Below are 24,241 nucleotides of genomic sequence, written 5' to 3'. Positions count from 1 at the left end.
TTTCTTATGCAATACTATGAAGCAGTTTAACAGTTAATATATAAAAATTTCACAAAATTGCTTATAACAGAATAATTTCCATAAAACAGCAGTTCTATCACCTTACCATAATGGTGAAACAGAATCTAAAGTTGTACAATTTTCATCAATCCATAATAATATTAAATCTTTCATCCAATGACATACTTTTGCCAATAAAAGGTTTATTTTTATTTAAACACCTTAACTCTTCTGAAAATTCAATACTCTGGATTTCCTTTATTATGAAGGTTTCAGCCTTCCTAATTTCCTCTGTTTTCAAGGGACCCAATCTCCTTTCAGTTGGACTCCTCAAGTTGTGGAGAAATCTGAAAACATAACTTATTACATGCAATATTTTAGTATAACTATTACTACAATTAAGAATATCTGTAACAAATGAATTGTTCAATGTAGTAACTAAAACACTTTCACAGTCAACTTTTTTGAGTTCACAGTCTACATCGTCCTTTATCACAGTGTCAGAGATTTCTCTGCACGGATACTCACTGTCTTTTAGAAAGGCAGGGCCTTCCCACCACAAGTGACTCTCGAGCATTTTGGACGGATTTACACCACGACTGATAAGATCAGATGGATTATCTCCTGACGAAACATGTCTCCACTGCTCCTGACACGAAAGGTCTTGAAGTGTGGCTACACGGTTTGCCACGAAGGTTTTTAACTGGGACGTCTCTTTTTTAATCCATGACAGCACAATCATACTATCGCTCCAGTAATAGGTATTGGACACTTTCAGTCGAAGAGCCGACTGGATACGCTGTATCAATTTCACCAGCAGCACAGCAGCGCAGAGCTCCAATCTCGGGATCGTGAGCTTCTTCAGTGGAGCCACTCTGGATTTACTGGCCACTATCTTGACAACAACCTCACCAGCAGGTGTTTGGGATTTGCAGTACACAACAGCTCCAAAGGCAGCTTCAGAAGCGTCGCTGAAACCATGAAGCTCTATAGCTTTGACGTCGGAAAATGGAAGAATACATCTGCTCACCTTGATGTTGTTAATGCACTGTAACTCGGTTGAAAACTTCTCCCATTCACTATGATTTTCAGGAGGAAGCTGATCATCCCATTGAAGATTCAGAAGCCACAATTTTTGTAGAAAGATTTTCGCTAGTGAAATCACAGGACCAAGGAGGCCCAGAGGGTCAAACAACTTGGCTATTGTGGATAGAACTGTTCGTTTAGTATGAACATCCGTTGAAGTTATGGACACCTTAAAACGAAAACAGTCATTAGTATGGTCCCACGTGACACCTAAAGTTTTGTTATCACAGTCTGCAAAGTCGTAGTTGCATCCAGAAGTGGTAGACAACTGAGGATGATTGCCTCGCCATTTATGCAAGTTCATGCCAGCTCGTTTTAACATGGAAGTGAGCTGCTGTTGCATCTCTATGCATACGGGTAAAGTCTTAGCACCAGATAGCACATCGTCCACATAAAAATCTTTCTCAACAACGGGTGCTGCAAGGGGAAAATTGTGTCCCTCATCCCTTGCAATTTGAATTAGCGTTCGAGTAGCTAAAAATGGGGCACTAGTAGTACCGTAAGTAATTGTCGACAGTTCAAACGTTTTCACTGAACCATACTCACTGTCCTTCCAAAGTATTCTTTGTAGGTTTCGCTGACTGGGATGAATGTAAATCATCCTATACATTTTCTTAATGTCCGCAATAAATGCATATGGATGTTTGCGGAATCGCATCATAATTGAAATTAAGTCCTCCTGCACAATTCCCCCATTAAATTGTAAGCTATTGAATGATGCTCCATTCGTGGTTTCACTAGAGGCATTAAATACTACACGAAGCTTAGTGGTCATTTTCTCTGGTCTATATACTCCATGATGGGGCATGTAATACACTGTTTCTGGTTCTGTCTCATGCGTCACGTCTCTCATATGTCCCAACTTTTCATACTCATTAATGAATTCTTCATACAATTTTAAATAAGTTTTATCACGAGATAGTTTACTCCAAAGTGAATTTAATCTTTTTAATGCTATACTTTTAGACTCGCCTAAACAACTAGGTTCCTCTTTAAGTGGGATTGTGACTACATATTTTCCACTAGGCTCTCTATAATGAGTTTTAACAAAATGTTCCTCAGCGATTTTTGCCTCATGGGATTTAGGGGTCTCTAACTCAACAGTTTCTAGTTCCCAGAATTTTTTCATGGTATTGTTTAAATCTTCATCAATAATTAACCCACAATGAATTTTTGGGGAATCAAATTCCATTACACTACCGCAAGCCAAAAATCCAAAAACACTATTTTGAAAAAACAACTCTGCATTTGATGAGTAGATCTTTTCTGGCCTCAACAAATGATAGAACGATTTAGCACCTAGGAGACAATCAACTTTTTGGGGAACCATAAAATTATCAGCCAAATTAATATTAGAAGGAATTTGTTCTTTAACACTTAAATATTTAACTGGGGTTAACTCAGTGATTTTATCTACAACAAGAAACTCAAAATTTTGCTTAAAGCTCTTATCAGCATTTGAAATTTCAGCTTTAATAAATTTGGTAACAGTCATTGAGGAATTATTTAAACATGAAATTGTTACATTTATTTTTTCTTGTTTTAACCCTAATCTGTTTGCACACTCCGAAGTCATAATATCGGACTGACTTCCTACATCCAGCAACCCTCTAACACATTGCAGATTCCCAAATTTATCTCGAATATAAAATTTAGCCGTGCTTAACAATACAGTTCTCATTTGTTTATTTTCAACCGTACTCGTAGCTGAAAATGTCGATTGCACATTTTCATTAGTTGCGCAAGAAGTTGGATAAAAGGAATTAACTTCCGGGTTTAAAGTTGAACTTTCCCCTTTATTAACTATGGTACTAGTTTCGTTTTTACCACTCCCACTGAAATGATCAAACTCTCTGGGATAATGAAGTAACCTATTATGAGGTTTATTACAAAAACAATTTCTTGCAGAACACTTTTTCACATTGCATATTGGTGAGAGGCATTTAAAACATAAGTTTTGGGATTTCACAAATGCAACTCTATCACTAACAGAAAGTTTTTGAAATTCCTGACATTTAAATATTGAGTGGTTGTTCTGGCACATAACGCATTTAGAATTAGTATTCGATAAGAACACTTTAGAAACATTTCTATTACGATTCTCAAAATTTCCTTTACCGAAATTCCTTTGCTCATTTTTATTCGTAACGATTGCGCGGGAAAACGAACCGCACTCTGTTTTGGTTTTGATTTCGGTTTTAGAAGCCACAAATAAATCACATTTTTTACTTAATTCCTGCACATTAAAAACAGATTCTCCTTGTTTAATACTGATATGACTTTTTAAATCTTGAGGAAGAGTGCTAAAAATCTGATCAGAAACCATTAACTCACACAATTTAGAAAAATCATTCACATTACGAAGTTGAATGTAATAATCAAAAACAGATCTAACTCTTGAAGCAAATTGCGCATAATTTTCTGTTGGCAATTTTACTGCACTTTTAAATTGTTTTAGACATTCTTGATAAGTTGGTTGAAATTGTTTTAAGACAATAGATTTAATTTTTTCATAGTCACTCAACTCTTCTTCTTTGATATAAACCATTAAATTGCCAATTCTATCCCCTAATAGATTTAATAGAATTTCCGCTTTAAATTTATCACTAACTCCTTTTGTTTTGAAAGCTTTTTCGAGCGAATTGAAAAAGAGATTAAAACATTCAGCATTTTTGGGAACAGGAATCGTCAAAACTTTGATACTCTTAATTAAATTCTCTAAACTAAAACTCTGTTCATTATCGCTAAGCTCACACGATGAGGATTTGAGCTTTAAAAGCTCTAAGCCTTTCAATCTCCAATTTTTGTTCTAATAAACGCCTTTCGTTTTCGGCTTGATCCGAATTTTTACTTCTTTCGTCTGAAATCTCTTTAATTAAATTTTTCACAACCTCAATTCTTTGCTTATAAATGTCACTATTCTCAATTATACTTATCAAATCTACAACTTTAGCGGAAGATGCAAATTTAATATTTAATTCCGTGCACAAACTCTTTAATTCGTCTTTCTTCAAACTAGACAAAGACATAATGAAAATTTAAGTAATTGAACACTTACCCACAATAATTATCCTTGAGAATTGGGACGAGAGAATACGCGAAAACACAGAGAACAGAAACAAAAAACACCACTCAAGCACAAGTTTCGTTTCCTAAGCCTACACTAATCCACTTCGCATATTTTCACACACACAAAAAAAACGTAATCCATCGCTGATCGCTATTTCAACTCCTCCGAGACGGACCATATGATTACACATGCACTAAATTTATGTCGATAGCTCTCACATTATTAAAAAATCACAACACAAGAATAATTTTGGACTCTTTTTCCTTTATTCTGGCCATCATTGCTTAGCAGGCGCAGCCTTGCTACCGCACACACACTCGCTAACGCTACACGCTACACTGAAGTGTTTTTCCGTTTGCCGCAAGAGGGCAGCACAGTGACAGGTCGGAACAAATGATTTTAAAATATTTTGTCGCATATTCTGCAAATATCGAATTACTTAATTAAAAATTTTACTTTTTTTAAAAAAAGAAACTAAAAGTGTGTTAGAAAATTCGGGATTAATATAAAAGCATTTATATCGTTTTGAAAACTAGGAAAATGTCAAAAAGTATTACTCAAAGTAAGGAAAATCATTGATGATAGTTTAAAACTAATATCATCTTTCAGACAAAGGGGTGCGTCAGAATCCTTCTCTTCTTCATCAATTTTTAATCGGTTTCCCCTTAGTGCCTTGATGACCAAATCTTAAATTTTACACGATTAAATTTCAAAGACAGTTCATTAAGTCTTTCTAGATATGCCTGGGAAAATGTTTAAATCCGAAAGTGTCCTGATACTTTTTAATTCATAGTGCATAAATTCCCACTAAAATCTGTTTACCCCACATTAACTGGAGAACGGCGACAAATATTGCCACAAACTTGGTTTCTACGATAGAAAAGAACGGATGCACGATACGATGAGGTCGGTTACAGTGCCATCTAGCGACAAATAATGGAGTTAGAGTTCTTCTTTCAAAAACATTACAAGATGCAAGGAAAAAGAATCAAATACAAAATTATAGATTGTATTCAAGTTAGTAAGAAAAGATATCTTAAGAGCAATAATGCTAAGAACAAATCGTTGAAAGATTGCATTTGTTTGGGCACGATTTTCCAAAGTTCTGATGTGTCAAATCGTGACAACAAGAGAAAAAGTAAAAGATTCTAAATTTGTATTGTAATTGGCCGAGAGAGTTTCAAACAGCGTTGAAGGTAACTTATAGTTTTATTTCCTTTTATACGTTTATCTGGTTTAAGAGTGTTGGAAATCACGATCAAACAGATGAGTGTCTGACATGTCACTCCATTTTATTGACTTCGTCATCAAGCGGTGTCTCCAAAACTAAAAAAATATGAAATGGGACTCAAAGGAAATTCTGCTTCTTTAAAGAATTAAGGAATTGGCTTGGACTTTGTCTTAGGTGCGAATGCGAGGAGTGCTGAGATTTTTATTTTCAGAATGCCACACGTGACAATTGTATAATAAAGAAACCGGTACTTATACGTTAACTGCACGACATTAATGAACAGTATTTAAGACAGATCGATGTTTAGTATGAATTTAGCATTTTTATTGAAACTATCTTACGATCTTTGGTGATTACTGTTATGGTGGTTAATCGCTGTCATGCGGTTAATATACAAGTATCAGAAAATCAAATATATATTCTTGACATCTTTTTCTGACGGACTGAAACCAGAATTTGATATGGGACTACAACTATAGTCCCCAGATCACATATCAAATTACATTTATTTAAGTCATTGTGATAGTGAGCTATCGTATTTACATGAATGTGACAGTTTAGAGACAGATGATCAAAAAAGATAAAAAGATTTGAAATGTATAGTTACAAGTTTGACACGTATTTACATTTTCTATGCTTAACCTGTGTACTAAATTTGGTTTATCTAACTCTTTATGCTTTATAGTTTTTGTGGCTCACTTGTACTCGGACAGTTAGATAGACAGACTTCCACAAATGGATAGCGAATAAAATTTGCTGGAAATTTACAAATTTCTTTTAAGTCCATGTACTATATTTCATCCTTCTAACTGAAGAAATTTGAGTTATCGTTTTTACAGATAGATAGATGTAATTCTAAAAACGTACTTTTTCTGGATTCAAGGGAGGTCTGAATTATGGAAATTAGTCAAAATCGTAAATTAGAATTTTTTGACGATTATAATGTTTTCTCTTTATTTATATTTTGTGTATAAGAAAGTACAAAAATTTGAGGTTTTTAAAAAATTGCGGTCTTACTCTTTTATTTGATTAAAAATATTTTTTCGATTGTGTTTATTTTCATAATAAGTAAAAAGTAAGCATTAATACCGTGAAGTTTAGAAAAATGTATTTAAACACTTTGAAAGTGAACATTTTGATCTTTTAAATTTTGCAAGAAATGTAAAAGTAAATAGTATACAAGGTTAGTATTAGCAAAAGAATAATGACGTTACGAACGAAACCAATAAAAAAATTAAAAAAAGCATTAATACCGATAATAAGTCAAAGATACAGCACTCTCCCCTACATATCACATACCAAGCCCGCCAAACAAAAACAGATTATGACACCGTGCAATAGGGAAATTGATGATTGAAATAAAAGTGATTTATGAAACGTGCGATTATTAAATAAATATAAATCTCTGCAATAACATATACAATTTTTTTTATCAATATTATATTTTTATCGCAATTTCCGATCTTTTAATAGTATTTATATGAAGATCAAAACAGAATAGGCTCTGTAATAATTTTCAGGGGCATAAATGTAATAGTTTTAAAGACATTTTTCATTTAAGAAATTCATTTTTCCTTCTTTGAAAATATTGGGAAGTCATTTTTGCATAGGACATGTAAGGTCACAGATGCAACGTACAAACGATACAGGTGGCTGTAATCATGATGAATAGAAGAAGCGAAAAATATGTTATTGCATATTATATCCAGCATTTTGCAGGACATCATATTACAGCGCAACTTTTGTACATTTATTTGGAAAATTTTCCAGTATGTTTTTGTGGATAAATATGAAAAAAAAAATATTTGCAAATAATTAAATCCCGTTTTTGTAAAATAATCATATTTATCAGAGAAGATTTGTGTGAAATGCAAGAATTGAGATTTAATAGTGGCAACTACAATATATACTTTCAGCCTGTAAAATAACGGTTGAAACATTTTCTGTCTTTCGAAATAATTCTCTAACTTGCAACGAGCAACCTGCTTCCTTCGAAGTTAAAGTAATAAATTACACGAAGTAATACCAATTCTCTTGATGTTTTATCTCTAAAAATTCCTGGAACATTTCGGCGTTAACAGTAAAGTATGTATTGTTTAAGGTATTCTACGACTTCAGCATTGCTGGAAACAAGTTGCTCAAGATGTTAATGGTTACCTTAATAGTGCAAAAGCTTCAATCTAGTATTAAAGATGTAACGGCTGAGAATAAATAAAAATGCCATTGCTTAATTTTCAATCCTTGTATTTCATTTAAATTATTCTCGTTGATAAATTTTAATTAATTACAAATAATTCTTTGTAAATATATTTGTTTTTATATTTATTTATCTGCAAAAATAAGCTGATAAACATCCCGAGCTTCCCCAAATAAACAAATTGTAACAAACAATCAAATTGTAATGAAAGACAACAGGGCCTCAGCAAGAAATACCAATGTCCTGTACTAATATGCTTATAATGTCATTTGTATAGAATTTACGAAAGACAGAAACAGTGTTTTTACATTCCCTTGAAATGGTAGCTTTTATAACAGCGAGAGACTGTATCTGTTTAGCTACCCATTCAGAAAATCGATTTGATGACATACCTTTACCAGAGAATTTTAGATTGGAACATATATTATGAAGTAGAATCATTGTCCTGAAAGAACTTGAATACAAAGATAATTTAAATGTTGATGATAGTCCATGTATCGAGCTATTTCTTTATTTGACTAGCAATTGAAACTCGCATTTGAGGACTTGGACATTGAACCATCCGATTTCTGCGGGCAAGATTCTTTGGTTATTTATTCAGGTGAAAAGGAAGAAGTTATTTCAACGGTGTGCGGAAGAGACAAACCTATGCCAATCATCACCGATCCAGGGGTCAATAAAATGCACATTCTCTTCCGGACAGACAAAATGGGAACTGGAAGAGGATTTCACCTCCGTTTTGAAGCAGGGGCACATCTTGGTAAGGCATATTTCTTGTTTTATTTATTTTTGTTATTAAAAATAGTTTTTAAAAATTTCATTCTTTTTTAGTCATGTCTGGATATTGTTTAAAAATACTTGTTGAAATACTATATTCGGAATTGATTTTTTTTGTTTAAAATTGAAAAAAGCACATATGAAGCAAAAATATACGAATTAAAGCCAACAGTTTTTTTTAATAAGAGAAAGAATAATTTTTTGACTGAAAGTAGAGGTTATAACCGAAAATATTTTAGCCTAGAAATTAATTAAAGGATTTATGCAAAATCTTGCAGATAGCTTAAGAGATGCATTATCTAGTTCCCAAATTAAGAAATAAGTTGTATTTTTATCCAATCTATAAATATAGACGTTCAACCGATAAATAACATGAAATTTTCAATTTTTTTTTAAGATTGCGGAATATTAAAACAACGTAAAATCTTTCTAAATGAACAGATTACTTATTCTATAATTCAGGAATTGCAGAACATAATGAAAAATTATTGTATGAAGTTTGAAGTATGCATTAGATTTAAATTTATGAAATATTTCTTAAAAAGATTTTACAAAATTTAGAATTTGAGAACATATTAGTTAATGATGTAAAAGAGCATTAAAAAATTTCATATAAATATAAAAATCAATGTGATTTCTGAAAGAATCATCTTTGGTTTAGTTTAGTTATATTAACGTCCCATTGTAAAGCAACACTAGGGCTATTTAGGGACGGACCTCGTAATTTTGAACTGCGATCAGATGACGAGGATGACACCTGAGCTGGCACCACCCTCTCCACACCACACCAGCGGGAGGACGTTTGGCCTGACGGATTTAGCGTGCAACAGACCCCCTTACACGACGGTCTTCGGCGGAATCGGGTCTCGAATCATCTTAGGAATAAAACTCAGACGGTTTTATTTAAAAAAAAAAAAAACTGCTCAGAAAGTAAGAATATTGAACAACAACAAAAAAAATAGTGGATATTTTCACTAAAAATCTATTTTTGATGTTGTCAAAAACATTAACCTTACTAAAGTGCCATTCATTTAAAGGTACTTCGAATGAATGAATATAAAAGGATCAATAATAATAATAATAATAAAAAGGTCACAAAAAGTTACAAATCATTGTGATGAGAATTTTTCTTCGGTGGGAAAATGGAAAGAAATTATCGTTTCAATGGGCAGTGTGATTTTTAGAAAAGTTTATTGAATTTCAGCCGAATTGAATTCAACTGAATGTCAGGATTCAATTAGCATTGATGTCTAATTTAATAACAAAGCATGGTAAGCTTCTCATAAATTAAGAATATTTGTGCATGTGAAATTTAGAATTATTTATGCTAAACACAGAATAAAGTAGAACATCCTCTAATGCAAACCTCATAACATTGACTGCTGAATTCAAGATTGGGGTACTAAAGTTCGAGTAAGGTTATGGTGTCTTGTTTTGGTGTGACGCCTAGTGATTATGTCCCGTCTCACAGTCTATTCAGAAGATGGTATCGATACAGCTGCCAAACAGAAGTCAAATGAGCTGAAGCACGATTTCTAACGAGCCAGGATGAACAAAATGGTCATGAAATTTAATAAATGCTTCATTCGTTTTCAGTTAACATGGGAAAGTCATGTGTCTGCATCGTTCTTGTCTACCAATGTAATTCATAAACAACTTTTTTTTTAAACCTCAGTGATATATTTTAATCTATTATATATTTTCATACTTTGGCTAATACTATTCTTTCCTCTAGTAAAATGATTTAACATATTTTAATAATATGTTGCCGCGCAGATGAACCGTGTGTTAACTAAAGTCAAAGATAACACTCACTAATCTCAACTCGAGACTTTATTCAAGGAACTATACCTTACATCTGGTTTTATCCACAAGACGAAATGAGTGGAATCTTCCATATTTAGAAAGATACAGAAATTATAAGAACATTCTAGAACAAACGAGAAATAACAGAGAATAAATCAATAATAAAACAGTTTTTAGGCAACTTTCCTGCTGTTAGATACGGACTTTCAAACTAAAGTTCATAGAATTCTTCCACTGAACCATTCAGCCCGCGCCAAGTTAGAACAAGTTTCGGTACAATATTACCAAATTATATAAAGTTAGTTTTGAAAAAAGACAAAAAGAAATGAGATTCAAATATTTATCATAGAGAATGATAACAATAAGCTGTGTTGTATTTTGAATTGATGGATTGGTGACACAAATCAAGTTTATTTAACACATGAATATTTGCTTACTCTTTATAATAGATAAATCTTTTAAAAATTTAATTGATTTAATAAAATAAATAATGTAGTAGGAGTTTGACTGATTGAATATTTTGACCTTTGAGCAAAGATTCTCAGAATAATGATTCATTTTCAGCTTATTGCGAAGAAGGACTGAAGGAATGCGGCAACAAGAAATGCTTTGATCCAACTGTACATAAATGCAATGGAGTCGATGATTGCGGAGATGGAACAGATGAAGAAGATTGCAGTTAAGTTCACTTTATTTTCATAAAAAATTGTATAAAGAATGAGTAAATTTATTTCTTTTGCAATTGTTTTTTCATGTACTTTTTTTTGCCCTAATATAGTCAATTAAAAATCTTTTTTGTTTACAAAATTAAGTCGCAATTCTTAACACAATGGAATTTTAGAACATGCACTAGTATTGTAAATTGTGAATTTCATGATTTATTCAACATTTATGAAATATATAAAAACAACATAAAATTTTTAAGAAATAAAAACATTGTGTACATGTATCTTCAATTTCATTTAAAAAGATTAATAAAATAATCTAAGTGTTAATGAAGTTATGATAGTTTTATTTTCATTTCCTCTGCTACTTCAGAGCCTAAAATACTGCAGTTTTCTTATCCATATTTTAACGGTTTTTTTTTAAAATGCTAATTCAAAACGTTTTTATTCAGTAATACAGTAGACTCCCGATTATCCGCGGGCGGGTTATCCGCGCCTGCCGCACTAATTTTTTTTTTTTTTAAAAAGGTGCAGTTTTACAGTTATGCTTTTGTAATTACATAATACATTACAGTATTAAAACAGTACATATGTATTAATTTTTCAATGTATCCTTGACGCCTCTCGTAAGTACAAAGAACTTTTCTGCTTTCATTAGCAAAATGCATTTTAGGTTAGTTTTGAGTGATATACTAAAATATTAGCGTTAGTTAAACATTTCCTGCTGTTTATTTTACGTTTTATTGTACATAAAACGAATTTTCAGAGTTGGAATGATTGTTTTCTCTTTTGCAATACCCGTTTTTAGCTTTTTTCGGATTATCCGCAATTTTTGTTATCCGCGGCGGCCGCGCCACCCAATTCCGCGGATAATCGGGAGTGTACTGTATCTATATTAATGAAAAATTTATATATTTAATCTTAATATTACAGAACTTTAAGAGTTATTTGGCAGAAATAAAAAATTAGTTGTTGATGAAATATCATGCAAATAGATTTCCAATCACATTAAATTTAAATTGTGGCTTTTTTATATATTGAATAGAAATAAATTCTTTTAATTCTATATAGAAATTGTTACTTTTTTTTCGAAATTAAATGTTTTGCTATTTCACTTAGTCATTCTATCTGTCGCATAAAAAAAGTACAGTAAGTTTAAAACTAATAAAAGGGTATCTTTTCTTGAAGGTTCAAGAAAGAAAACCCGAAATTTGCATGGCTTATAGGTCCCTACAGAGTTAAAACCTGACTTTTTACTAAATATGTATTGATGTATGCAGCTATTGTAAATGCGAAAACGAAATTTTGTCTTTCATAAGGATTATAAATGAAATCTGCAGAGTTTTAAACTCGTTTTGTTTATAAAACATTTCACAATTACATATCGTAATGAGATAAAAATTAGAAATGGATGTTCATGACTTAAGAGAAAGGATCCTTATCCGAAATGGCCCCTTCACATTAGTTCGGTTAACCAAAGTTTTATAGTATATTTAAGAGCATATAACCAAAATACAGCAGGTTGTTGAGCAGTATTATAAATCAGTCGCCTTTGGCGACGAGTTGGTTTGCCGGAGATAGTAGTATTATTTGATATCATTTAAATTGTTTAGATAAAGCATTATGTCCATGATTCCGCCAAAATTATTCTGACATTAAAAATGCATTATTTTACTTATCTTAGTTCTATTGATCATGCATATAAATTTTTCTAATGGTAAAAATCCCATAACATCATTGCATTATTAAAAACGTAAATACCCAGTTTATTTATATTTTAAATTTCATCTTCTTGTAATTTCACTTTTTTATTTGTCTTGTAAACTACACAGATGTTAAACAGAATCTTTCTAATTTAACTTTCAACAATCAAAGAAAATCACGCAATCAAGTATTTGATGAAATAATGAAAACGGTTTGAAATTCAGAGCAACACTGTAACCTATTGTTAAAAATTAGGCAAAGAAATATATATTAAAAATTGCAAATATTCAGAAAAAACTTGCACGATTTTTAAACTAGTATCAATTTTTAAAATTTTCCCACGATGTAAATCTCATTTTTGTACTTTTGTACGATTATAATTTTAGAAATTATCACAGAAAACCCAAAATTCAGTTTAATTTTTAATTAATTAAAACTGTAATTAAAATTAAAAAAATGATTCCTTAGGGTTCACTCTCTATCTCCAAATTATACATGTACGAAATTTAGTAGCTTCAGGTCAAATATTCTGGCCCTGTAGACCACTCATGCACGAGTGACTACGAGAATAATAATAATAATAAAAAAACTCATAATTCATGTCTAATTCACATAATTCTAAATCACACACACACACACACACACACACACACACACACACACACACACACACACACACACACACACACACACACACACACACACACATTTTCATCTTTATATTACTATCGATTTACCAATTCTATTTATAGTTAAAGCTGTAAATAAAAAATGCAGTTACTTTTTAATAAACCCATTTTTATTTTTAATGCAGAGCTTCCTCTGGCCACCTCTGAGTGCGGAGACCCTCCAATTACGCCGGATACTGTTTATGGTGGTCGCTCTCCCGATCGTATCATCGGAGGTCAAGAAGCCATACCCGGTAGCTGGCCATGGCAGGTGTCCCTACAGAACCGCTATTCCACTTTCAGCCACTCCTGTGGAGGATCCCTTATAAATGCGCATTGGGTTGTTACGGCTGCACATTGTTTCAAAGGGTAAGAACCAGCATTTCTTGTTAATATGGTTCGAAATTTCATATCTAAATCGAAGAGTCTGAGCAATTTTTATTGGTTAAATGTCTTCAATTTTTGTTTCTGTTTTTTTGAGCTTTTTCTGCCAATACTGGGGCTAATTTTTATATCTAAATAAAATAACCTGAGCAATTTTGATAGATTAAATTGCCTACAATTTTTGTTTTTGTTTTTAGTCTTGCGCTGTTCAAGGAACAACGAAAATAAAATTCCCTTTCGGCAGGATTTTAACTAAAAAAAAGAGAATTTAGCGGAAATGGAGCTTACTCTTCTCTGATCATTCATCGCTTTTTCAATAATGGGAATTAGAGTATAGCATTTCTATATTTTCGAACAAGATTTAATTTGACATTTCCAAAATTTCCACTTGCTCAGATGCAAAATTAGATTAAATGCTGTAAGTATTTTTCAATAGTTTATTGAAATTTTTTCTTTATTTCGTGAGTAAAGTTGGTTTAAACAAAATTCTTAATATGTACGAATTTCATACTGGTTCAGTAAATATATGGGAAGAAGTAGTGAATGCAACTAAATATTGAATTGTACTTTTGCAATAAGTTATTTGACAATTAATGATTTAGTGCAGTTTTATATATCAGCGACTAATTTGTAGGAAAATTTATTTTAATAATGCTATTTTTGGATTTTTTAACTTTTAGGGATATTTGATTGGTTGAATTCTTTGGTTTCCTATTTTTATGTCCATTTTTAAATTTTATGTCAAAAGTTATTCACTATAAAAAAAGTAGCTAATTTTTGCAAATAAACAAAAGAAAGTTAAAGGGACTTTGAAACACAGAAAAATAAAATTATTTCAAAAGTAATTCCCCAGAGGTAATCCAGTTTTTATAATTTTTATACTTGAATCATATGTGTGTCATCCCGATACCACTTTAAGATGGTTAAAATGTCGTAGCTTCAATTCAAAGAAAAAAAATATATAAAAATTAAAAAATAATTATTCTATGGAATTTTTAGAATTATTTTCTGGAACTTGTTGCATATAATTCCACTAATATAAATTCATATTTCTGTTATATAAGAGAGAACAGGACATAAAGAGTAAAGAAACCAATGGAAATACCCCCCCCCCCCCTACAAAAACAAGTTTCTCCTGTATTCCATAATAATGGGCCTTAGGTTTCAGTTATATTAACGTCCCATTGCAAAGCAACACTAGGACTATTTTGGGACAATAATGGGCCTTAATTGAAGGGCATATGAGAAAGTTTCGAGACGGTAGCTCCCTCTGACTTATAATGCAAATCTTCTCCAATGCTTGGTGTAAAAATAGTTTTATTGTTATAATAAATAAGGTTAAGAATTAAAAGTGATTTCCTGTCTCTTATAGCAATCCATATGCCAACAACTGGAGGATACATTTAGGAAAACACAACAAATATAAAAAGGATCCTCAAGAGCAGATACGATATGGTAAAAGACTTATAATATATCCTGATCTCACTGGTGATAACGTAAGTACTAAATTTTTTTTTTTTATTGTTCTGTAATTCAGAAAATAAATCTTTGAATGCAATATCTAAAATCGCATCCATGTCTATCTATAAAATAATGCTTATTTTATCCTGAATCACGCAAAAGATGCATCTCAAATTCTGAAACAGTGATTTACTATTAGAGAAAATCTCAGAATACAAAATACGAATTATGTCCCAAAATATTTCGTTTGATTAATTAATTTTTCTGTGCCGGTTTGTCAGTTAATGCCAATGAAAGTAAATTGTGCAACTATTTATTGTTTTTAGCCTGTTTAAGAATGACAGAATGATAAACGATGTCAGTAGATCATTACTTTAGTATGGAATCATAGAACATTAAATTCTACTGCTCACTTTGGATGAAATGAATGAGCTGTTGTAGAGATTTTAAGGAAATTTCTGTCATTTTATGAAGATGAATTTCCTAATAGAATAATAATAATAAAAACTCATAAATTCATGTATTTTTATTCCTTATTTTTTTTCTTAAATCACATAACACACATGCGCACGCACGCACACACACACACACACACGCACGCACGCACGCACACACACGCAAGCGCGCGCGCACGCAGACACACACACACACACACAAATACGTACGCACGCGCGCGCACACACACACACACAATACAAAGAGTCATTTAAGGAAATTTTGAAATAGTTCATGGATCAGTATTTAATGAATAAAAAATGTGCTGGATGCCGAATGATATATTGCACAGTGGCCTTTTATCTTACTAGAATATTAATTTATAACACTGAATGCATTAATAATAGAGTTTTTAAGAGTTATACGATGTCTTCGAGTTCGTTTTTTATAAAACTGTTAAAGAATTATGACAAACACCAATTTTATTTTTAATGATTGCATAAAGTTTTGGCTTAGTGATAATACTGATTACATTAATTATAACATTCTATATATGCACATGCAACAAATGCACAAAAAGAGACATCTAGTCAATTTTATGAATTTCTTAACTACTTCAATTCAACAAAAGCAGCATTGATATAGAGTCAACATTTATCCTATATACCTTAGAATCAAACCAGTTTTAATTCTTCATACTGTTATGTGATCATAAATTTACTCTCCAAATTTATGTTTCACTGAGAAAAATCTATTTGCTCATTCTCTGCTCTTGTTTAATCTTCCATCAAGAAGCGAAAGTTTCTCATTATACTCACTTATTGTTTGTCTCTACAACAGTAACTACCTCTCCAATGCATTTAGGTAAAAGTTTCGTGTCTCAGTGTAATATTTCTCCTCCGAATAATGAGTATTTGTAGAGATACAGTATGATCTGTAGGGATATATAGTTTGAGTTTCTGTATGTGCTTAAAAGTAAGCCCTTCTCAAGCCAATCCATCACCTCTCGACCTGCGTATCATCCTCATATTTTGTTATCTGAATATCCCAAATATCTTGTAGTTATTTCATCCTAAATTTGTCTGTCCAAATTCTTATGAAACTCCAATTTGGAGATATGAACTAAAAAAGAATTTTTTCTTTCCTTTCCGAAATTTATAATTTAGCCACTACGCTACCAAATATATACTGAAGAGCCAGAAAAACTGGTATGACAGGTCTTATACAAATAATGGAGGTGTTCAACCAATCGGCGTAATCGTGCAGTCGACAGTGCGTATATAAAACAATAGGTGTTTGAGAAGGCTATTACATCGATTCTTGCTGCTACAATGGCAGATTATCAAGATTTAAATGATTTTCAAAGGAGACTAATCATCGGCGCACGAGAGATGGGTCAGAGAATTTCCGAAGTAGCGATGAAATCAGGATTTTCATGCACTTCCATATCAAGGGTGTACCGTGAAAATGAGGTTTCCGGTAAAACTTCACATCTCCGACAGCGGTACAGCCGGAAAAAGACCTTTCCAGAACAGAATCATCGATGACTGAAAAGAATCGTTACATGAGATAGACGTTCAACACTTCCTCAAATTTGAATGCGTATTTGAATGCAGGTCCATCAGCAAGTGGGAACGTACACACTGTGCAACGACCCTAATTGATATGGGCTTTCCCAGCCGCAGACCATCTCGTGTAACATTGTTGACTCAGCGGCAGAAAACTCCGAGCCTTGCCTGAACGCGCCAACACCGTCATTGGACTCTTAAGAATTAGAAAAACATTGTCTGGTCTGAAGAGTCACGTTTCCAATTGTATCGGGCAGATGGCGGTGTACAGAAAACCCCCATGAATCCATGGATCCCTCATGCTACAAGGAACTGCTCAAGCTGGTGGAAGTTTTGTGATGGTATGAGGCGTGTGCATTTGGCATGAAATGGGATCTTTGACACGTCTGAACTGGACTAGGGCAGGTCAGCGGTACGTTAACATGCTTTCTAACCACCTGCATCCATTCATGTCCGGTAGGCCTTCTGACGAACGTAGAGAATTCCAACAGAATAATGCATCACTCCGCAAGTTTACAGTAGCTACCGAGTGGTTTGAGGAGCACTCTTTTAAATTTCTCTCCCTCTCTTGGCCATCTAATCCTCCTGACATGAACATTATCGAGCATATCTGGGATGTTTTGCAACTTGCTGTCCTTAGGAGATCACCTCGCACTCCCATGGCTTTGTGAACTGCATGGCAAAAATCATGGTATGAACTGTCTACAGAATGTCTTCCCAAATTAGTTGAAACCATGCCATGCCGTGTTGCGACACTTTTGCGTGCTCTTGGAAGCTCTACATGATATTTTATTGGTATACCAGTTTTTTTGGCACTTCAGTGTGTATTTTGATAGACTTCATGGCCTGTTTTATGGTTCAACCTTATATGAAAAGTGAGCAGAAGAGCAGTTCTACAATTGCCAATTGCTACAATGCCGGATTTAGATTTGATGAGGCCATAAAATATATGTGGCATGTACCTTTAATAAGTCCATTAAGCATGTTTTTATAGTCTCAATACATATGGTACTTTGGAGAATCTTAAGACAGTGAATGCTATAAGCTATAGCTTATGTGCAGAATACATATATCCGGCACTGAGTGTCAATTATCTGTATGTGGTTCAATGCAGATCCGAGGATTCAATATAATCAATCAAGCATGACTCTCCAATTACATTATTATATGTGGATCTTATTATTATCTACATGTGGTTCATTGCAGATCCAAGGAGTAATTGATATGAAACATGATATAGCTCTTATAAAGCTTAATGCTCCTGTCCAGTTTAGCGATGTCGTCAGACCAGCCTGCTTACCCTCACTGGGTTGGACATTACCTGCTGGCAGTTTGTGTTATGTTACTGGTTGGGGAGAGACAAGAGGTAAAAGGTGGAAAAAAACCTAATTATTACTGATTTCTTTTAAATAACAGTCACTTTTCAGATAAATATGATATCAGTATGGTAATGGAATCTTACCATATGGTTTCATATTTATATGAGTATTATACTATACCTTAATTCTGAATACATATTAAGACGAATTTTGATAATCCAATTATATTAATTAGATTTGTTAGAATTTAGCAACATCGTTGTTGTAATACTAAAACTTCCGGAATTTATCTGATTTGAGAAATAAAGTATTGCACAGCAACCATTTTTTTAAAAAGAAATCCAGCTAAAAGAATTGGGGGGGGGGGGGAGGGGACCAAAAAATATCATTACACATCAATATTTTTTCAGTCTGTAAAGCTAGTAATGTAAAGAATATAATTAAATATTCCTTGTTTTAATTCTAATTTGCATCGGCAACACATGCCAGAAATTTTAGATAACGTATTTTTTTAAACATGTCATACATTTATAATTTTCTTATATTGAATCGGTTACCTTTAATCAGAACTATATCAATAGAATATTGATTGTAAAAATTCAAAATATTATCAATTAGCAACAATCATTTGATAAATAAATCAATTTTAGTGTATATATAAAGAATTTATAAAGAATATAAAGAATTTAAAGAAATATATAAAGAATTTAAACAGAAGCTACGTTTAAAAAAGTTAAAAAAATATTAATGAATATAGTCAGCAAAAATAATCTTATTGAATTTAAAAAAGAAAATAGAACATGGTTCATTATTCTGTTTAAACAGTCCCATTGAGAATTTCTCATGAAGATCAATATTTTAAAAATTTCAGAGTCTCAGAGTGGACATTAAAGACAAATTGTTTCAATATTTAGCGCCAATATGCAACTAATACAACTTTTAAAATTTGTTGAAACTCTTAAAACTATTATTTTTTGAAACCATTTCTTTGGTATGAAATGGAAATGAGTTTTCCAAAACACTTTGTTTCAAATGTTGGCTGCGTTATAAGGAAAAAAGCATTATAAGCTATTTGAAATTACACTAAATTGTTAGCCTTAAAAATCGTTTTTTTGAGAGAGAATGTTGAGAAATTTTTTTAAAAAGTATAATACCCTCATCTTTTATCACGAAAGACGAGCTTTTCTCAATCAATTTGTTTTGGCGGTTAGTTGAACATTTCGCTATGGTGTTGGGTTTTAAAATCCATGGGTTTGTCTCTAGAAAAACATGTATTCATTATTGAAAATTATTTATAAAATATTCTTGTAGAAAATTGTTGAAGAACTTTAAGAAATCTTCAATTACATTCGAGAATCTAACAAAATAATGATTTTGCATTTGGTAATCATTTTCGATAAAATGGAAGAATTTATGATAAAAATCGAAATGGCCATCTGTCTGTTCAAAGGAAAAAACGGTTGTTGTCAAGATTTAGATGTCACAGGAAAGAGTATGAGAAAGGAGATATTGAATTTATATTTGTTATACGGGAAAAGAGATTAAAGAAGACTTTATTCTTAGATCTTAAACAAAATGGCATTAGTTCGTTTTGTTCAAGAACTAAAAACTCTGACCAACTTAAGTGGTTCTATTGCTGTCAGTGTTCAGATTCTTTTTTTGATATCAATGAGTAGAAAAATGTACTTTTTTTGTTATTTGCAGATGAAACTCAAATTTTCTGTAAGCGAATATATGAATAAGTGAAACGTATGAATACATAACATCAAAAAGTTGCATTTGTTTTCACAAGAGAATTCTTTTTCACTCACAAATATTAAATCTGATGATCTATATAAGAAATCCAAAGGGAGAAAACGTTCAAGCTTTTTTTCATATATTTTAGTTAGTAACTAACACAGAATTTTAACTCGACTCATTTTATAAGTGCAAAGATTTTTGTAACTGAGTTTTCATTCGTAATCTCGGATTAGTAGTAGCGATTCACAAAATTTTTCTTTCCCATATTAGTCTTCGTTAGTCTTTTTATGTTTGAATGCTCCTATTTTTATTACTAACTAATTTATATTTCAGAATTTCATAACATTATGAGTCTATTACATCGTTTTTAAAATAATATAAAATCCATTTTTAGTAATAATAACTAAGCTAAATGATAATAATAATAACTACCCTTTTAGTAAAAATAGTTATGCTAAAAGCTTGCACCGAACTAATTTCGCATTGATGTGTAATGAAAACCTAACGTTTATACATAATGATAATAGATTATTAATGGCAGATTTTGATTGTACCTTAAAAATAAAAACATTGGAAGAAGAGTTTTGTGAGGATTGGTTAAGGGGAAAGAACTTAGGGGGATAACCTAACTTTCTCCTATATAACTTAAGGGGAAATCATAAATTGACAACTCCGATCCGCCTTGAGGTATACAAATAAAAACTGAATGGCCGGACCGCCGCGACAGCAACACTGGCAGGAACTGTGATTGAGTCCTAAGGACCATCACCGGCCACGGGACAACTCTTCCCGTGAGAACTACCTCCCGTCAGCAATGAAAGATGTCCAATCCCACTTTCTATACCCGCCAGAGGAGCGAGAATCAACCACCATACCGGAAGCTTCACATTCTCATTTTTGAGGTGCATCTCTGTGGATTTAACCTAAGGGGAAAGAATAAAAGAAAGATGATAGAAAGAACAGATGACCCTGTTAAAGCTTTAATTTTTGCGAGGCATAGGTCATCCATGCATAATTATACAATATAACTGGTGGTGGGAAGAAATAGTGGCAACCATTTATCAATCAATTACCAAGTATAAATCTATTCTTTCCCCTTTTCAATTTTGTGAATAGGCTTTCAGACTTCCCAATTTTTTCTTTTGACATGTACTTCGGGAAAGAACATTCTAGAATTTTTCAAATCCTTTATGTTCTGCGTTATCCGTCATTATCAGAATTATTTTTGCATGTCTCCAGGTATAGTGGGACCTCAAATTTGGAACCTTCCTTTTAGAGGACTGAATTTTTTTTTACTCCTTTAAAATTCTCGTTTCTCTAATTAATGATTAAAATTTATGGATCTTGATTATCAATTATTAATTAAATTAACTGTTAATTCTTTACCATTGTTATTATTGCCAATTGGTAATGAGTTACAATATATAAATATGCATCTTAACTATTGAACAAATAAAAACAAATTAGAAACAATATACATTAAAATTAAAAAAAGGAAGTAATTAAAAAAATTCTGCTGATTAATTCATTAATAAAAATGTATTTAAAAATTTATATCTATTTCTTTAAATTTATTTTACTAAGGCACTGGATTCAATCATGCTCTAAAGCAAACAGACATGTCCACGATGCCCAAGTCGAATTGCAGTTATGATGAAGGTGCTCATATATGCGTGAAGAACAGAGTGGGATTTCAATCAACATGTCATGTAAGATGTCATTTTTGTATTTATGTATATTATTTTTACATTACTATACTACATTACATCAATTCAGATAATCAAGAATCAATTATCAAGAATCCCATTGTTAATTTGATAGACAGCGTGTACTAAAATAAGCATGTTTCAGCCATTTTTGGGTCTCTTTTCAGTTTCTCAATCAGGATTTCAATCTACTTGTCATGTAAGATATCATTTTTATATCCATCTATATCATTCTTACATTCATTTATCAAGAATCCCATCATTGATTTGATAGACAGCGTGTACTAAAATAAGCATGTTTCTGCCATTTTTGGGTCTCTTTTCAGTTTCTCAATCAGGATTTCAATCTACTTGTCATGTAAGATATCATTTTTATATCCATCTATATCATTCTTACATTCATTTACCAAGAATCCCATCATTGATTTGATAGACAGCGTTTATTAAATTAAGCATGTTTCAGCCATTTTGGGTCTCTTTTCAGTTTCTCAATCAGGATTTCAATCTACTTGTCATGTAAGATATCATTTTTATATCCATCTATATCATTCTTACATTCATTTATCAAGAATCCCATCATTGATTTGATAGACAGCGTGTACTAAAATAAGCATGTTTCTGCCATTTTTGGGTCTCTTTTCAGTTTCTCAATCAGGATTTCAATCTACTTGTCATGTAAGATATCATTTTTATATCCATCTATATCATTCTTACATTCATTTACCAAGAATCCCATCATTGATTTGATAGACAGCGTTTATTAAATTAAGCATGTTTCAGCCATTTTGGGTCTCTTTTCAGTTTCTCAATCAGGATTTCAATCTACTTGTCATGTAAGATATCATTTTTATATCCATCTATATCATTCTTACATTCATTTATCAAGAATCCCATCATTGATTTGATAGACAGCGTGTACTAAAATAAGCATGTTTCAGCCATTTTTGGGTCTCTTTTCAGTTTCTCAATCAGGATTTCAATCTACTTGTCATGTAAGATATCATTTTTATATCCATCTATATCATTCTTACATTCATTTATCAAGAATCCCATCATTGATTTGATAGACAGCGTGTACTAAAATAAGCATGTTTCTGCCATTTTTGGGTCTCTTTTCAGTTTCTCAATCAGGATTTCAATCTACTTGTCATGTAAGATATCATTTTTATATCCATCTATATCATTCTTACATTCATTTATCAAGAATCCCATCATTGATTTGATAGACAGCCTTTATTAAATTAAGCATGTTTCAGCCATTTTGGGTCTCTTTTCAGTTTCTCAGTCAGGATTTCAATCTACCTGTCATATAAGACATCATTTTTATATCCATCTATATCATTCTTACATTCCTATACTACATTAGATTAATTCAGATATGCCATGAAACGTTTATCAAAAATTCCATCATTGATTTGATAGACAGCATGTATTAAAATAAGCATGTTTCAGCCATTTTAGACCCTTTTTCAGTTTTTCAGTCATGATTTCAATCTACTTGTCATGTAAGATTTTTAAATATTTTATTTTTCGGAGTATTGTGAACAGTGCCCTCACACAGGTACAAAGATTTATTCTTTTTTTTCATACTTTGAACCTATTTCTTTTTATGTAGAACGAATAATTTATCTAAATTGATTTTTGCATGCATATTTTTAATTCATATCGTTTAAACAGTGAATTTTATTTTTCATTAAAGCATCACCTGTATTTTCATATAAGTTTAAAACTCTTATTTAAAGTGTAGCTAGAATTAATTTTTACACTTTATTGTTGCAGGGAGACAGCGGAGGTCCGTTGTCTTGTAAACTTGGAGGCAAGTGGTATGTGATGGGTGCTACCAGTTATGGAACGTTGGGCAATTTCATGCACGGTTTGTGCGCCATGCCCGAAGAAAGAACTGTATTCACCAAAATATCCAATAATGCAGATTGGATCGAAAAAATGATACAGATGTATAGCTAAAAATAAACCAACAATGAATCATTCTATTAGATCTGATGTTATTGTATTTCAAAAAAAATTTCAATAATTTTGTTTACCAGTTTATCCCCTTCTGTACCCACAAGAAAGGGCAAAATGTCAAAGCATTTTAATGGAACACTTGAGAAAGTGCTCTTCCATAATTTCAAACATACTGTTATTTTGGTTTGGTTTATTTAATTAATTAATTAATGCAAATATATATTTCCAATTTCAAAGTTTCATCAAATATTGCCTAAGTATATGAAAATACTGTGACTTTGTGTGGATTGGTATGATGTGTGGATAGAACCTGGGACCTTGTGGTTCGCAGTCTAGTAACATGACCAGGATACAAAAGCAATTGCTCGGGTAGCGTAGTTGTTAACTGGCTTATATGCTATTCACTACAGACTCTCCCTCCAGTGAGTCGGAGGTGAGGCGAATGATATGGGTGTTGAG

At 32.1% G+C, this 24,241-nt stretch overlaps 1 protein-coding gene across 1 annotated transcript in view; it reads left to right on the top strand.

Moving 5' to 3' along the window:
• Positions 1–23,813, top strand: part of LOC129961972 (chymotrypsin-like elastase family member 2A) — a 29,104-nt gene extending 5,291 nt beyond the window's left edge. Inside the window, exons 3-9 of the mRNA XM_056075623.1 lie at positions 8,107–8,344; positions 10,732–10,845; positions 13,351–13,573; positions 14,961–15,084; positions 18,259–18,418; positions 21,696–21,820; positions 23,597–23,813. Coding sequence (XP_055931598.1) covers positions 8,107–8,344; positions 10,732–10,845; positions 13,351–13,573; positions 14,961–15,084; positions 18,259–18,418; positions 21,696–21,820; positions 23,597–23,782 — 1,170 coding nt within the window. The 3' untranslated portion in view covers positions 23,783–23,813. The remainder of the gene's footprint in view (positions 1–8,106; positions 8,345–10,731; positions 10,846–13,350; positions 13,574–14,960; positions 15,085–18,258; positions 18,419–21,695; positions 21,821–23,596) is intronic.
• The last annotated feature ends 428 nt before the right edge of the window (positions 23,814–24,241 follow it).

The sequence above is a fragment of the Argiope bruennichi genome, chromosome 2 (genome assembly GCF_947563725.1).
Source record: "Argiope bruennichi chromosome 2, qqArgBrue1.1, whole genome shotgun sequence".
NCBI lineage: Eukaryota > Metazoa > Arthropoda > Arachnida > Araneae > Araneidae > Argiope > Argiope bruennichi.
The sequence above is the reverse complement of the archived record's forward strand: the minus strand, read 5'-3'. Positions and strand labels throughout refer to the sequence as shown.